A 16,256-nucleotide genomic window follows, 5' to 3' on the forward strand; every position below is an offset into this window, starting at 1 on the left:
ATGTTGCATGATGCATGATGCATGTTGCATGTTGCATGTTGCATGTTGCATGTTGCATTTTCGAAAAACAATCGGTAGTTAAAAACATCGATACTTGCATAAGGCAAAAACATTGGCATAATCGATAGTACAATCGATGCTTTTCCAGCCCTAGTGTATGTGTGCATTACGCATTTCATTTGCGAATTTGAGCGTCGAATTTGAACCAATATTCTGGACTGTAACCGGTCGCCAGAGTTCCACGGTTGCCGCCAACGCCGAGCTTAGGAAAATAGCTATTTGGGCCATGTACGCCACGAACAATGGAGGCACGAACAAGGCGCCAAACAGGTAAGTTCATTTGGCAAACTGAGCAGTAACTCAACGCCCCTCCCCCAAAAACAAGCGGTACAGCAGAGATTTTTAACATGCGCCGCTCCTTTTTGTTTTTTCCCTCGCCAGCAATGCCACCTCCATGTTCGACAACACCATCACAGTGACCCCCATTAAAGTGGAACTTGGGCAGGCGTATGGTAAATCCCAGAATCCTGCAGCAGCGGTGGCGATGCAGCGAAGAACTCCCAATGCTGTGGTGGTCACCACGACCTCTTCCTCCCAACAACAACAACAGCAGCAGGCGGCCCAGCAACAACAGCAGCAGCAGCAGCCTGTTTCCATGGGCAGTCTCGTCTCCAATGCCTGCACCTTGGTAAATCCCAGCATGAGTGTGACGGTAGCTACCACTGGAAACGCCACCGCCAAGGAAAAGACCACCAAGGCGACCAGAGCGCAGGTGGCCCGCAAGCCACCGCCTACCATAGACAACTTCTGGCCGAATATTGTGAGCGAGGTGCGTGGAATTGGCCAGGTGGACGCCAAGCACCAGGTGCTACCGTTGGCGCGCATAAAGAAAATCATGAAGCTGGACGAAAACGCCAAGATGATTGCCGGCGAGGCGCCGCTTCTGTTCGCGAAGGCCTGCGAGTACTTCATCCAGGAGCTGACCATGCACGCCTGGGTGCACACCGAGGAGAACCGTCGGCGCACGCTCCAGCGCTCGGACATTGCCCAGGCCATTGCCAACTACGACCAGTTTGACTTCCTCATCGACATTGTGCCGCGCGAGGAGATCAAGCCGTCGCTGGTGCAAAAGGTCAAGGATGCCATGAATTCCAATACGAGCGGAATGTCTGGATCTTCCAGCAGTACCGCCTCCTCGTCCAACGCAGCCACCTCGAATGCGGCCGCCTCGGTGGCTGGCAGTGCTTCCGCCACGGGCAGTTTTGTAGCCAGTGGCTCCACCGTACCTGCGGCCACCGCTGGCGGCCTTAAGCTGGAAACCACGGGCACAGCGACCGCCGCTGAGGTTCTTGGCTTCAGCACCGTCAATCCAGACATCTTCTCAGCACAACTGCAGCAGCAGCAGCAGCAACAACAGCAGCAGCAACAGCATGCGGCGCAACAGCAACAACAGCAGCAGCAGGCGCATCACCAGGCACATCCGCAGCAGTTGCAGATCATTCAGCAGGGCGCTGGTGGGCAGCAGTTGCAGTACTTCATCGCGCTTCCCGGCCAGCAGGCGGCGCAGCTCGTGCAGCAGGTGCAACAGCAGCCGCAGCCCGCCCAGAACCATCTGCCCAGCGGTCTGGGCATCAACATAGTGTCGGCCCAGCAACCCACCCAGCAGTTAATCCTGACCGCCGGTCCCAATGGACAGCTGACCGCTACGCCAGCGCCACAAACCGCCGCCCAACAGCAGACGGCCCTGCTCCAGAATCTCGCCCAGCAACAACAGCACCAGCAACAGCAGCAGCAGATTCAGCTGCTTCAGCAAGTGGTCACGCCAACTGGGGAAGTGACTAATGTGCCGGTAAGTATTCTTATTTTCCAATTTCCAATTCAGGGATTACTTATTGAAATGGCTCTCTTCCCAATGACAGATCGCCATCAATGCCAATCATTTGCATCTACTCCAGCGCCTGCAAATGCAGCAGCAGCAGCAACAACAGCAGCAGCAACAGCAGCAGCAGCAACAGCAGGTTATCATTCCAACGCAACTGCTGACGGCGCAGCAGCTCCTTCAACTGGGCGGAGCACCCACGGTGGCCCATCAGCAGCAGCAGGTGCAAGTGCAGCAACAACAGCAGCAGCCTGTCCAGGTGCAGGTCCAGCAGCAGCACGCCAATCTCAGCCAGAGCAACGCCAGCGCAGTGGCTGGCGGCACGCCGATCTTCATCAACTCGACCAACTTGTCCAGCGCCCAGGCGGCCACGCAGCAGCAGGCGGTGCAGCAACAGCACCAGCAGCAACAGCAGCAGGCGCAAACGATCACCACCTTGTCCGCGGATCGCACGCTAACCGGCGGATTTCGGTAAAAGTTAGGCAATAGATGGCAATCCGAGCGAACGAACGGACGGACGGACGGACGGAAAGTTGGCAATCATATCGAAGCATCGGGAGGCATTGGAATCGGGCATTGGCAACGGGCATTGATTGCGCCATCTCCCATCATCCAGCACAATGTATAATATTATAGTTTACGTAGTTGTATACGATTGTATATCGGAGGAGCAGGAGATTATATATAGCTAGTGTCTTAAGACGTAGGCATCTGTGTAGAAACGATTTCTCAATTGTAATTTATTGCTGTCCCTCCCGCCCCTGGCTGCAGGTTTCACCTCCTCCAAAACAGAAAAAAAACACCGCCACCTCCACCATTTTAAAAGTAGCACATAGAGAGAATAATGGGAACCTAGTGTACGACGAGGATGCCACCGGTCCAGAACGTAACCCAGCGATTCGCGTGGCATCCGACATTTATTATGTATTTGTATTTCTAACTAAGCTAAGCTCTGATAAACAATTATAAGCCACGAAGGACTATGTGCCAGAAACTCGATTGCTGTGTTGTGTGTGTTCACTTTCTGGCCAGGATCTTGTTGATGTCCTGCAGCTCGCGGGTGCTCCACGGCTCCAGGGGATCGGGCGGCGATTGCGTCTTTCGGGCGTAGGCCGATCGACCCCGCTGGCTGCGCTGCTCCTCTGGCTCGTCACTTTCCTCGGGGGAAACCCTAGGATGGGATAGGGGAGGAAAGGGATTTAGGGGACAAAGCGCTGGTGGAGCAACTCACTTGTTGCGGCGACGAACGCGAGCACTTTTGGCCCGGCGAGCGGCCTCGTCCTGCGATGGCTGGCACTTGCGCAGGTGAAACTGCTTCATGGTGGCGTGCACCTCCTCCGCCGTGGGCAGCTCCTCGCTGTCCTGTCCCCCGTTGCCGTCCTCCGTTTCCACCTCGGCCTCCTGTTCGATGGTCAGCACCTCCTCCGCCACGGCCTCGTCGAAGTGGAGGCCCTAAGATGGCAGGACAAAATTAGCATAATGCTTGTATTTTTTAAATAGGTTTCTCTACCATTTCCACATCCAAGCCAGGTGGCGCCCACACCGAAGACATCGGCTGGAACTGGCCGTGGCTGTGACCCTCGAATCCCTGCTGCTCCCGTCGGATGTCCGCCTTGGACAGGGCGTTGTGGGTCCGCTTGGCCAGAGAGAGCTTGCCCAGAATGGGACCGCCGCTGTCGCTCTCCTCCGTCTCCACCTCGGCCAGCATGGCCATGAACTCCTCCAGCTTCTTGGGATCCACAATGTCCTTGGGGTCCTGGAACAGGTTGCTCAGGTTGGACATGGGCAGGGGCATGGCCATTAGGTCGGGTGGGGCCACAGCTGGAGCAGCCGGAGCCAGAGCAGCGGGCATCGGAACGTCTGGCAGCGGATCCATCTTCTTGACCACCGGTGCCGGTGGCTGCGTCTTCATCGTCTGCTCCACCAAGTCGAAGGCCTTGTTGGCCAGCTGCTGCAGGCCGGCAAAGTAGTGGGGGTCGTGCGTCTCCGGCCGCTGGTCCGACATCATGATCAGCTCCCTGAAGGGATCCGGTGCGGGAGGCGCCGGCGGAGGAGCCGTCACCGTGCGCAGGGCAATGCCATTCGAGGAGGCCGGATCGTTGGCAAAGGTCAGCATGTCCATGGCGTTGGTGAAGTCCGAGTCGGTGTGCAGGTTGTAGGGATCCTTGAGCTTCTGCTTGGTGACCTTCACGGGACTGGAGATGGAGGCCCGGCCCCACATGAGGCGGCGCATCTCCTCGCCGGTCATTCCGCGCTTCTTGAGCGCCGTCAGCGTCACACGGCCCACGCGCTGGCGGGGATTGGTCCGCAAAAAGAGTGTTAAAAGTGTGGATAAAAGGAGGAGGAGTGGGTGCAGCCCTCACCTTCCAATTGGAGACGGCGCCCTTGCGCTGCTTGGCCCTGGTCTTGCTCTTGCTCTTGATGACCATCACGCCGCGCACCTCGAAGCCGGAGTCGTCGGAGGGACCCAGCGGAATGGAGTAGGCCTCCAGATAGCCCTTGGCATCCGCCTGCGGCACCGCCCGCTCCAGGGTGACCACGATCTTGGCCCACTGCTTCATCCACTCCTTCTCCGACTGCTCGATCACGGTCACGTAGGTGTTGCCCATCATGGCGATCAGCATGTTGAGCAGCAGGATGGGCACGAAGATCATGAAGATAACGAACACGGTCTTGGAGAGGTTCGGGTACGTCGTCTGGTTCAGATCGGGGTACTGCAAGCGAAGGTCAAAGGTCATCATGATATCACACAGGTGGTTAAAGCACTCTGTTGTCTCACATTATAGTCGCCCAAGGTGGTCTGGAAGAGGGCCATCCAGGTGCTGGTGTACGTGTTGAACATGGTGGACTGCACCTGGGGGTGTCCCTTGTACAGGAAGTAGAAGGCCTGCGAGAATCCGCACAGCACAATGCAGTAGATGATGCCGAAGGTGAACATGTCGCCCGTGATCATGGAGTAGATCATGGTCACAAAGGGACCCGTCAGCCGAATGGCGCTATTGGGAGCAGCGAGCAGGACAGGATTGGCAAGGGTTCAGAACGGAGATAAATCAGAAGAGCTTACCCGGCAAAGAACATTAGCAGAAACCAGGAGCCCGGAACAGCGAAGATCAAGATGGCCTCCTCGGTGTCGGTGTCCCCGATCAGACGGAACGGAATGCAGGCCAGGATCAGCAAGTTGGAGAACAGGAAGATTGCCTTGGCTGGGGCATGGGACTGGGGGATGTCATAGTATAATTATTATTAAATTGTATGTGTAATCCTTCCTGCTTTTAAACTTTTCTTGTAATTATTCTGTTCTTTTAAAGATAATATGATATCTGATGATTATGTAGTTTTACTTGGAGCTGAACATGGATCCTCACCAGTTGCTTGAGGAAGGCGGATAATCCCTGGTTCTTGATCTCGTCGCCCTGCTGGAAGATGACGTAGCTGAGAACTCCGGCCAGAGTGGCGAACTCGGCGCAATATCGCGCCACCGTTTGGGCATTGTAGTCGCCACCGTCGCCATCGCCATCGCCTCCGTCGCCCGCCTCCAAGTCCTGCAGAGCGGCTGCCGACGAATCGGATCCCTCGGAGTCTTCCCCCTCGTCCTCGCCATTGTGGGCGGGTCGCAGGTAAACCGACACGGAGAGGCACAGCAGATGGGTGGACAGGATGAGGAGGCGTTTCAGGAACTGGTTCTGCGCGAACGTCTTCCACTTCTCCTCCAGCAAGCGCTGGATGATGCCGCCGTCCAACATGTCCAGATGCTCCGGCTTTGTTCCATTCAGGATGATAAACAGAGCGGAGTTCCAATCTTATTTATCCAGTTAATGGAAATCGTAACAGGGGAAAAAAGTAATTATAATGGAATTAGTATTATTGATAAAATACTCACTGGTCCTCCCATCCGGCAGAAGTGTGTCCAATGCATTTAGAGGATATCCCGAGCAGGTGATGTTGCTGTACCGCCAGAACTCGCGGGCGGAGAGCTCCAACATCTCGCGGAAGACCTCCGCTCGTCCCAGCTTGCAGGCGAGGGTGAGCGGCGTCAGGCCCGTCTGGTTCACGATGCCGTTCTTGGCCGGCGTCTTCGGGTGGCGCAGGGCATAGCCGAACATGTCCAGCTTGTCGCAGACGACCACCATGTGGAGGATCATGTTGCCAAAGGAGTCCTGGGCATCCGGATCGGAGCCGCAGTCCACCAGCAGGTTGTAGACACTCTCGTTGGCGCAGCAGGCGGCCCAGGCCAGCGGGTACTCGCCCATGTAGGCCAGTCCCTCGTAGTCGGTGCTCTTGGCCGGATGGGCCCGCTGCTGGTCGCGCGGCAGGAAGAAGCTGCCGATCGCCCGCTGGTTGATGTCCGCCCCCGCCTCGATCAGATCCGCCACCAGCTCGTTGTTGCTGTAGGCGATGGACAGGTGCAGGGCACTCGCGCCCAGGTACTCCTCGCCCTCCATCACGTCCAGCGCCAGGTTGGGGAACACGCGCAGCAGCACCCGCGCCAGCTTCGTGTGCACCTTGGAGTCGCAGATGATGAGCACGTGGAGCAGGCTCTCGCCCAGGGCGCCGCGGTACTGCATCTGCCAGCAGGCCTTGTGGTCCTCCCACTTGCCCAGCGGATCGTGGATGGACAGCGACGCCTCGATGGGGATGGTCACCTCGGTGTGGTCGCGGTACTTCCAGCGCAGGAACTCCGCCCGGTTGATCACCTGGCCCTTGCCGTCGTTGTACATGAACACCCCGAACTGCTCGCGGATCAGCTGCTCCACGGCGATCAGTCCGCCGGAATTTATGGCGTCGATGAGGTCGCCGCCTGGTCAGTAAATTCATATAAAATAATTCCATTCCAATTTTAAAATGTGTAAAACTTTTAAGTTAAACAAATAATGCAGTTCATTGGGAAAAAAATGTAAAAAGCTATAAACTTATGTATACTGTGCTGGGCTTTGGCTATTTTTCAGCAAAGCAATTTTTAACAACTTTGGAAAGGGGTTTAATTATATAAATTAAAAAAAAAAAACTAATGCAGTTTGTTAGGGAATGAAAATACAATTTCATAGAGGAATACCACTTTGAAATCGGAGATAAATTAAAAGAATTATGATAATAATAGTGCAGGGAAAAGACCACTTTTCGGTGAGGTCAATGTTTTAGAAATTTGGAAGGGGGTTACATCATAAAAATTACAAAAAATGGATCGAAAAATTAAAATTTATTTACTGATGCCGTTTGTTGTAGAATTAAACCACATTGCTAAAAAAGTTATGGACTAGAAGCCCTGCGTTTTGCCAACTTTTCTGCGAAATTCTTTGGAAACTTAAAGAATAAAAATTAAGAAATAAAAGTACAACAAAAAAATAAAGCAAAAATGTATCTAATATTACTTAAACTTACTATATAATACACAAACACTCACCCCTCTTATAATCCGCCAATTTGTAGAGCAGACACTTGCAGGCGGTGGCCGAGGATTGGGAGATGACGGCATCCAAGATGGCCCCTGGCTTCATCTCCGGGGCCTTCTTGCGCAGGCATTTCTTCAGCAGGAACTTCATGTCCTCCGCCTGGACTCCAATCCGTGATCCGAATCAAACTGGCCTTTTGGCAAAATGCGCGCAACCTTCTCACATTGTTTGTTCGATGAGCCACGATATCAACAACCGAAAGACAACACGTTACCCTGGTAACAAACTGTCAGAGGAAACCTGCCTTAAGCCAACAAAACGAACATTGCTTGAATATAGATTAAAAAGCTATTGTATAATGTGAAATTCGAATTTTACCGCGGGCGTATACAGAATATAACTCAGATAAGTCAATTTCTGGCACCATTTATTTTCGAAAGTGGTTCCAAAATATTTGCTAAAAATTACATTTTGAATTGAATTGGCCTTTGTTGGGTTGGCTGTATTATTAATTTTTTTTGTTTCATTTTGTAGTAAAGTGGAGATGGCCAACTCCATAAAGACATGGACTGCCGCCGATTATGCCAGTGCCGCTGGACGAAAACTGGGCGGCTCGGCGCCCAATGCCATGGACTTTATGAGTCGCCTCGACTCAAATGTTTCGGTAAACACTAGTTTCCCACAAATCTGCTTTACTTCGCACGATTTTCGCTAAGATGCTCAGGAAAATATTCTCCTTTCAGAGTATTGATTTCAATTGCTGCACGGCAACTAAAAATGATTCCTCTGGATTAGTGAAGATTCACAAAAGGGACTCCGACTCCGCCGGAAAGTTCCAGCCAGGTGGCCAAAAAAACGGTGCAAATTGGTGGAGAATATCAAGGTGGAGCCTAGTAGTTCGCAGGCAAAGGAGGCGCCCGAGTCCAGAACCGATTTCCTGCGAGAGGTAGGACAATCCGAGGAATGTATTCTTTTTAGTTGTTATTCCCACAACTTGTGTTACAGCTGCGCAGCTTGGTTAGCCAGGATCAGTTTCGCCGCTTCAGAAAGGCTCTGTTGGAGTACAAAAGCGATCTACGGCAGCGACGAGAGCTTCCAGGCGCTGATGAGTGTGCTCAGGGGCGGACGCAGAAAAAAATTTTGGGGGGGTCCGATCGAAAAATTTTTGTTTTTTGGGGGGTCCGATCAAAAATTTTTATGTTTGGGGGGGTCCGATAAAAAAATTTGTTCCTTTGGGGGGTCCGACCAAAAAAAATTTTAGTTTTTATGGTTGAAAAGCCGTGTGCTGTAAGGAAATTTGAAAAAGTCTCAGATTTTGGGGGGGTCCGGACCCCCGGACACCCCCCTGCGTCCGCCCCTGAGTGTGCTCCTGGAGGTGCTTGCCGCACCCAAGATGCGCTACATGCTCGTCGGGATGCGGAGATATCTTAAGAATGAACACAAGGCCGAGTTCTATATGCGGCTAGCCAAACACGAGAAAGTCAGATAGTTCGTAAGGTAATGTGTTGACCATTTAAAAAATTATCCTCTCTCATATATGTATCATAAGCCTGGCTGTACTTTGTTTTTTTACCATGCAATTTTTTAATTACTAAATATAAATAAACATTAAATGTTGGTACTGCATTCGCGCCAGAATTTTTTTAAAACTTAATTTCCATTATTTTGAAAGAAATGTGTTATTTATAAAAGTATCGTTGTTTATATAGCTTGTAGGGGACATGCTTGACATTTTTTTAAATAATGGACAGCAGGCTTGGCAACAAATCTGCGAACTGCAGGCAGCGCACAGCGCATCCAATAAGGTCATTGCCAAACGGGCCGAGCTCCTTTTGTGCACAGTCCACATCCCCATCGTTTTTTGCACCGAGTCCGAGTCCGAAAACGAGACCGAGTGCAGCGAAAGCGCTCCGACTTCGGACTTGGGAAGGCACTCGTGTGGCAACCATCGTCCAAGGCGCACGGCACGCACGCAGAGCTGCCGGATCAGATAGCTGTAGCCATAGAGCCGTAGCTATAGAGCTTTTGGGGCAAGAGCCGAGCCCCCGGACCAAGCCCAGACCTGCTGATCCATCCGCCGCTTAGTTTGGGGCACGCAGTAAGTTGGACTCGTTGCACCTGCCTCCGCCCTTCCAGTTTGCATTTCCATTTGCAACAAGTAACAAGGGTGGGTGGTGCCGTTCAGCCCACGCAGCGACCTTGGCCTAGTTAAGCCACTTGCCTTAATTGCATTTTGTCGTCATCGCAGCGCAGCGCACATGGTGGAGGAGATTGGCTGCCAGAAGCAGACGGGCATTGTGGTCGCCATGCCCAGCCAGGTTGCATCGAGCACCGGAACTCCTACCCCAGCCACCGGCGTCATTCATCATCACCAGCAACAGCAGCAGCAACTCCAGCACCAGCATCAGCAGCAGCAGCAGCAACAGCAGCATCAACAACAGCAGCATCAGCAACTCCAACATCAACAGCAGCATCAGCAGCAGCAGCATCAGCAGCATCAACAGCAGCAACATCAACAACATCAGCAACAACAGCAACAACTGTCTAGCAACATGAGCCTGCTGACCGTAAAAGGCGGTCGCTATCTTTGGACCGATCGCGAGCTGTTGATGCACCTCCAGAACTACACTCCCCTGATCCTTCTCATTGACTTCGTGGAGAAGACCCGTACCAAGCGATTCTATGAGAGCTCCGAGCGCTACGAGATCCTCATGTTGGTCTTTATTATGCGAAAGGGAGCGCCGTTCTGCGAGAACAAGCGCTTTCCGGCGGAGTACTGGGTCAATCTGTCGGTGGGACCAATCGCCGAGGCCTTCGACCGACTGCAGGCGGCCATTGACATCCCGGATCCCCAGCTGCCGATACACATGAGCGTCACGGACCTGACCAGCTGGAAGCAGATGTTCGACCTGGCCATGCTGGACATCAGGCGGTTCGCGTACTACACCGATCCCTTGCAGCTGGCCGACGCAGGTGTCTTCAATCGGATCACCTTTGAGCAGCGGTTCGGAATGCAGTGGCAGGAGTAGTATTTTTAGCGGATCTCGTACAGGCTGCTGGAAGTATGTTGCGGTAAAGAGGATAAGGGCACACCCCTGCACCAACACTATTTCCGTTATGATGTTTAACCCATGTTAGCGATTTCCCCTTGGCGGTCTTAGGTTGTTGTATTATTTTTATAAAATTGCCAAGACGACGACAAAATACGATTGCATTCAGGCATTGTATATACTGCTGCCAATAGTTTCAGGACTACTTTAACTAAGATAAACAAAAAGGATACGCCGTTTTCTGCACCGAGTTATTTGTTGCAACAATCCCTACGTAGCGAAATCTACTGTGCCTTCTCCGACACCCCGGTACACATCCTTCCCAGTTCCCAGTTCCAGTCGCACTCCGAGCAAGTAATCACACTCCTTTTGTATCTGCAATACAGCTGTGTACTGTCGACGTAGGACCCAAAATGCTTTAATGGAAATAAACGTTAATTACTGTTCAAGCGCTTCTTTATCCTTGTAAAATTGTGTTACATTCTGTACGAGCACTTCTTACTTTAAAATTAGCTTTATGTACAAAAACATTCTTAGATAGAGATCGACCCGATTTTAAGGAGGCCCACTTACAGGGATCAGATGATCGTGGCTCATGGCTGCCGCTTCGGAATGCGCTCCCGGTCAAAGATGCCCAACAGTTTTCCGCGTGTCATCTCCTTAGCCTCTCGCAGTCCCAACTGATAAATCTCGTCGTGCATGGACTTTATCTTCTCAATCAGCTCCTCGGGAGTAAGCTGCGATAGTTCTAAATTAATAGAGAAGAACATTTAATACTGTTTACAAGTCTGTGTAATCGAGCTTCTAACGATTGATCTTGGCCATGTCCTCGCTGGTCAGGTTGTTGGCGTAGTCCGTAGTGCGCGTGTAGATGGGCGTGTCGCTCATGGTGAGGAACTCGTCCATTCCGGGAACTGAAGTGCCCAAGCGAAAAATCGTTATAAATGCCGCCAAGCTGGGATAACACACGTTTTTACACTTACATCGCTCCGGCCATTGGACAGGCGAGGCGCGCAGCGTTTCCAAGGAGATGAGCTCATCTTCTGGCGAGTCCGGTTTCGATTTGGTCTCCGGTTTTTGCTCTCCAACGGAGGTCTGGTTCCTGCTGGCCGTTGAAGCCTCTGCCACCTCTTCGTCCGGTTTCAGAATAGATTCTGCAAAATAAGTTCGTTTTACTACGTCTCTGACGTGGTCTTAACTCTCTCCCACCTGGCGCAAACCGTTCCGCAGATGACTCTGCCTTGTTCATGGTTTAAAACAGCAAAAACACTAAAAAAAAGAACAAAATTGAAAAAGTCCAAAAACTGCTCAGTGCGGCAGTTGAATAAACAATGCAGCGTTGCCACCCGCAAACTATCGGTATTGCGTAGCCAGTGTTGTAAAAGGACTAATAATCGTTCATATTGGAGAACAAAGGCCGGATTTCGCTGCTTTTATTCCGAATTATTTATAAACATAAGGCAAAACAACCAGGAAATTAAGGCACTTTAATAAATTTGAGTTTGGAGTCCAGAGCAGTAAAGCGAGGGGTCTCCCCTGCCACTTCTATTGTGCTCTCGCTCTCACTCGTTGTTGCCGTATAGAGACAACTCTGCGCGTGGAAAATGCTCTATTTCGCTCTTCCAGCAAATAGTATTTGGAGAACTGCGCATAGTGAGGCCGAAAAGAATTTTCCCAATTACTCAGACAACAGCTAATGGATCTAAAAACAATGCTTTCAGCAGTGTAGAAGGTTTGGCCCAAAAGAAATTTATTGTGATATCTTGACAAAACTCTTTTACACATTTCATATACTTTACAAAAAGTTTCATTCAACAGTATTAGCATACAGTATTAGCACACATATGTTTTACCTTGTTTTTTTAAATATGAGACACCTAAAAAAATTAAAAATTTAAAAGTAATTAGATGGGGCCTATTTCATATAATTCATCTTACGCCCACGGCTGGTCACACTTGCCGCGATGCGCAAACTTTTAGTCGACACTGTTGGCCCGTGCGAGCTCGCACTTTCTTTTGCTTTTTCAGTCGCTGCCCACTCTCACTCTTTCCACACACACTCTCACTCGCTCACACTCACCTGTTCCGCTCCCCCGCCCCCCTTGGCGACCTTAGTGCGACCGCTCCCGTTTCGTTTTTTTCGATTCAGTTGCCGTTTTAACTTCGCCGCGCAAGAAGCGGGACTTTTAGCTCGCTCGTGGCAAAAACACTGCAGCGCTGCACTCTGAATATTTCGTGTCTTTGGCGCCAATTTCGAATCACAGTCCGCTGGCGGATTAAACTGACCAACTAAAGATTCCCTTCTTGCTCACGACCCCACGGACTTCCGTCTTCCCACGCCCCCGCGCTGTGACTCCCATGGCAGCAAGCAAATTTTCTAGTAAGCAGGCAACAACAAGCACACATTTAGATGCGACATGTGCGAAAATCAGTGCCTTTTACTTTGACCTGGACAACACGTTGATTCCAACGCGGGCCGGCGACTCCAAGGCGATCAGAAAGGTGAGCAGCTACATTACTTCGCCCCTCCCCCCTGGTTCGATTTTGGGGGGTGAAAGTGCGCAGCAGGCGAGCCGCCCAGCTCTGAAATTTTCCACTGCAGCCCGCTGCCACTGTTACGTAGTCGAAAAACCCGGACGCTCAGCTGATAGCACGCGCACGAATTTCGATTGTTTATTTGCGTCGCGTTGCCCCACTCCTTTCCCCAAAATCCAAGTGCACTTCGCAAGGTCCTAACTTAAATATAACCACGGGTGTATGCACTCTAGAAGGTTATCGGCACGCCGAGCACACAAAAGCCCAAGAGCGCTACGTTCAAGTTTCGGAAAAGAAGTTCGGTTAAACCTTAAGGCTTAATAGCACCCAAATCGCTCATATATTGTCAGTCTCTAAGTTTCTACCCAGAATGACACCCGAAAAAAGAAGTGATTTTATTGCACCTTAAATACAATTTATTTCCAACTTTACTTCTTTCAAATCTAGAGGCCTTACACGAATTGTGCATTTGCGGAGATTGTATAGTTAAAGTACAAGATCCTTATGAATTTAAGTCATTTTCCTGCTTCAGGTAAAATACAGATAGCAGTTCAATTTTGATAACCGAAATATCTTATCAAAAATTTAAGTTAAATGTAGCTTCTAAGAATTTTTAATACACGTAAATGCACCTTTTTTTTTTAATTCTGATAACGATATATTTTAAGTAAGCTATGTTATGACCTTAAACAAAGGCAAAGCTTCTAGACAGTTTGCTTACTCAGTTGTTTTTAATTATCAGACAGAATATACCAGACCGCGCCCTCTTGAAATGTTCCACATTCATAAAGCGGAAAAACATAAAACTTACAGAAATTACCCGGTGGCTATCATTGGGCCTACATATGTATATTGAAATACGGAATGTGGATCGGCGGCAATTTCAGTTCAATGATTACGACAATTCGGACGATTAATCAATTGGCTTTGACTCGATCGAATGATTGGGTTAAATAATCTGACGCTTATAATTAACAGTGCGGATTTACGTATTATTAAATAAATTGCGATTCTTACGACACGCAGAAGACCTTTGAAAATGTAACATTTCCTGAAAGTTATAACTAGACGTAAAATTATTTAACAAGTACCAATAATACAAAAACGTTTTATACTCTACATTACCATTTGCTTTTAAGCTTTCGGATGTTTTGGAGAGTCAGTACCAGTTTAGCAAGGATGACGCCACACAGTCCACCCAGAACTTCCTAAAAGCGTTCCGCCGTTGTCCGGACAACTCGCAAACTTCGCTGGACTCGTGGCGTACTCATCTTTGGCGAGAATCACTCCCAGCACGCCACAAACACCTCGCGGAGCAGATTTATCCTCAGTGGCTGAGGCTGCGGTATCGCTACTTGGCCATTTCGGCAGACTATGTCCAGCTGCTGTTGCGGATGCGCCAGGCGGGCTACGCCCTGGCTCTCATCACCAATGGACCTTCGAATGCTCAGTGGGAGAAGGTAGCCAAGCTGCATGTGCAGGGCTACTTTGATTGCGTCCTGGTCTCGTCGGATCTGCCTTGGGAGAAGCCGCATCCGGAGATTTTCTATGCCGCCTGTAACTTCCTAAACGTAAAGCCGCAGGAGTGTGCCATGATCGGCGACAAACTGGAAACCGACATCATGGTAAGTCAAGCCTTCGCTTTTCAAAACTTTCCTACCACCGCAGTGTCTCGGAATATTCGGATGATAATAAATTGATTGCAAATTGCCTCCCGTTCGAGCGCCAATTCAACCTTTTTAATATCGTTGTTATTAATTGTAAACTTAATGTGACACGAATAATTTAAAAATTGTTTCCGAAGGTCTAACCACTGACTGTTTTCTTACCACTATTTTCAGGGCGGCCACTTGGCCCAACTGGGCCTCACCTTCTGGACACCACTGAGCAATAGCAGCTTGGCAGTGCAATCGCTGGAAGATGTTGAGTACAAACCGCACGTCAAGCTGGGTAATCTGCTGGAGATTTACAAGTACTTCCCGCGCCTGAATGCCATCGCTCCGTTGGACACGCCATCCACCTCGAGACGGCGTGGCAGTCACATGACCTCAAGCGGTCAGAGCAGTAGCAGCGGGAGCAGCTCCAGCTCAAGTTGCGAGCCGGGAACTGTGCAGGGATACCATCGTCACCATCAGCAGAGGCAGTGGCTGTATCGACGCGGGGTTTCTCTGCCCGCCATGGATTGCTCCAACAGCGAAGCGGAGAACAGCTGCGACAGCTTTCTCTAGAGAGCAGGGAGTCGGGATCAAAAGGATCGGGAGAATGTCGAAAAATGTACCTTCAGTTTACAAAACTATAGCTAAAGCGGAGACCGAAGAATGGATGTAATAACCACGGATGGTCAAAGGACAGCCAACCGAATTGGAAACGAAAGCAGGAATTTAAAGTTCAACTATAAACGGGAGGAGCCCGTAATCACGGTGAATCTCGATATCTGCCATTAGACTAAAATTAAGGCTAGCAAAACAGAATCGGAACACATAAACTACAGCATACAAATAGTGTAAACGAAATATGTAACTAGGGAAAAGCAAACCAAATGTATTTTTCTAAGCGAATATTGTGTCACATATTTTGTAAATTGATATAACACGCAACTGAAAGTACGTCAAGGTAAACGCAAAACACGAAACACAAAACACAAAAAGTGAAACTCAGGCGAAGACCACAAACATGAACCTAACGAGCAAAAAAACCGAATCACTGAAAAATCTGTAATTGTTATAGTTTAACCATGGATGTTCGTGAGTGTTAACTATTGTCTTAGTCGTGCAGTCTCCGAATTGTGGCATATTGTTATTTGCAACCACCTAGTCCCTCCCCACTCACGCATGCCCCTTTCTCTCTCACAAAGCCCAGGTTATTCCGCACCCACGCGAACTGCATCGTTGATGATATATGTATGTATATGGCACATAGCCAGCGTGCACTGTTGATCATGGATATGAAAATAAATGACACTGCGAAGCTAAGGTACCTGGTTTTTCATGAATATTACCGGAAAACTGAAAAAGTAAATCAGTTTAATAGAGTCCTGTTACTAATTTTTAGAGGATTTATCCCAAGATTTGCAAAGCTACAATACAATATATTCCATATACTTTCATATATATCTGCATCTCTTTCTACGATATGCAATACCAAAGATCGGTCCTTTCTTTCCATTTACTGTTACTAATTTGTGGAAGTAGTGTGTGGTAACACCGAAAAACTAGTCAAAATGCGACCCAATAAAATTTGAATTCAGTTTTTAGAGGATTTATCCCAAGATTTGCAAAGCTACAATATATTCCATATATATCTGCATCTCTTTCTACGATATGAAATACCAAAGATCGGTCCTTTCTTTCCATTTCCCGCATTAGTGTCAAGAAAAATGTTTCCCGTTAATCATAGCAAAAA

General features: G+C 49.6%; 6 protein-coding genes across 7 annotated transcripts; 4 read left to right on the top strand and 2 right to left on the bottom strand.

The window, feature by feature from the left end:
• The first annotated feature begins 145 nt into the window (after positions 1-145).
• On the top strand, positions 146-2,878 carry LOC108092959 (nuclear transcription factor Y subunit gamma). Its single transcript, XM_017192842.2, has 3 exons — positions 146-330; positions 442-1,849; positions 1,920-2,878. The coding sequence occupies exons 1-3, from the start codon at positions 158-160 to the stop codon at positions 2,352-2,354; spliced, it is 2,016 nt and encodes a 671-aa protein (XP_017048331.1). The 5' UTR covers positions 146-157; the 3' UTR covers positions 2,355-2,878.
• LOC108092958 lies at positions 2,878-7,474 on the bottom strand. The gene is made up of 9 exons (XM_017192841.2): positions 7,281-7,474; positions 5,760-6,677; positions 5,245-5,678; positions 4,944-5,095; positions 4,659-4,875; positions 4,243-4,593; positions 3,390-4,169; positions 3,111-3,331; positions 2,878-3,050 (listed from the first exon to the last, which is right to left on the bottom strand). The coding sequence occupies exons 1-9, from the start codon at positions 7,417-7,419 to the stop codon at positions 2,897-2,899; spliced, it is 3,366 nt and encodes a 1,121-aa protein (XP_017048330.1). The 5' UTR covers positions 7,420-7,474; the 3' UTR covers positions 2,878-2,896.
• Positions 7,475-7,812: 338 nt separating this feature from the next.
• On the top strand, positions 7,813-8,291 carry LOC122319744 (regulator of telomere elongation helicase 1 homolog). Its single transcript, XM_043207404.1, has 3 exons — positions 7,813-7,933; positions 8,013-8,112; positions 8,275-8,291. The coding sequence occupies exons 1-3, from the start codon at positions 7,814-7,816 to the stop codon at positions 8,289-8,291; spliced, it is 237 nt and encodes a 78-aa protein (XP_043063339.1). The 5' UTR covers position 7,813.
• Positions 8,292-8,762: 471 nt separating this feature from the next.
• Positions 8,763-10,650, top strand: LOC108092987 (alpha-protein kinase 1). 2 transcript variants are annotated; one of them, XM_017192879.1, is made up of 2 exons: positions 8,763-9,367; positions 9,518-10,650. In XM_017192879.1, the coding sequence occupies exon 2, from the start codon at positions 9,528-9,530 to the stop codon at positions 10,296-10,298; it is 771 nt and encodes a 256-aa protein (XP_017048368.1). In that variant the 5' UTR covers positions 8,763-9,367; positions 9,518-9,527; the 3' UTR covers positions 10,299-10,650. The 2 variants fall into 2 exon arrangements, with proteins under 2 accessions (XP_017048368.1, XP_017048369.1); XM_017192880.1 differs by having other exon boundaries at positions 9,523-10,650.
• A 107-nt stretch (positions 10,651-10,757) lies between these two features.
• Positions 10,758-11,663, bottom strand: LOC108092988 (protein lin-52 homolog). The gene is made up of 4 exons (XM_017192881.2): positions 11,529-11,663; positions 11,303-11,473; positions 11,129-11,233; positions 10,758-11,067 (listed from the first exon to the last, which is right to left on the bottom strand). Exons 1-4 carry the CDS (start codon positions 11,566-11,568, stop codon positions 10,913-10,915), a joined length of 471 nt encoding a protein of 156 aa, XP_017048370.1. The 5' UTR covers positions 11,569-11,663; the 3' UTR covers positions 10,758-10,912.
• A 706-nt stretch (positions 11,664-12,369) lies between these two features.
• LOC108092867 (N-acylneuraminate-9-phosphatase) lies at positions 12,370-15,826 on the top strand. Its single transcript, XM_017192702.2, has 3 exons — positions 12,370-12,821; positions 13,994-14,479; positions 14,696-15,826. The coding sequence occupies exons 1-3, from the start codon at positions 12,678-12,680 to the stop codon at positions 15,080-15,082; spliced, it is 1,017 nt and encodes a 338-aa protein (XP_017048191.1). The 5' UTR covers positions 12,370-12,677; the 3' UTR covers positions 15,083-15,826.
• The last annotated feature ends 430 nt before the right edge of the window (positions 15,827-16,256 follow it).

This window comes from Drosophila ficusphila, unplaced genomic scaffold (genome assembly GCF_018152265.1).
Source record: "Drosophila ficusphila isolate 14025-0441.05 unplaced genomic scaffold, ASM1815226v1 contig_198, whole genome shotgun sequence".
Classification (NCBI taxonomy): Eukaryota; Metazoa; Arthropoda; class Insecta; order Diptera; family Drosophilidae; genus Drosophila; species Drosophila ficusphila.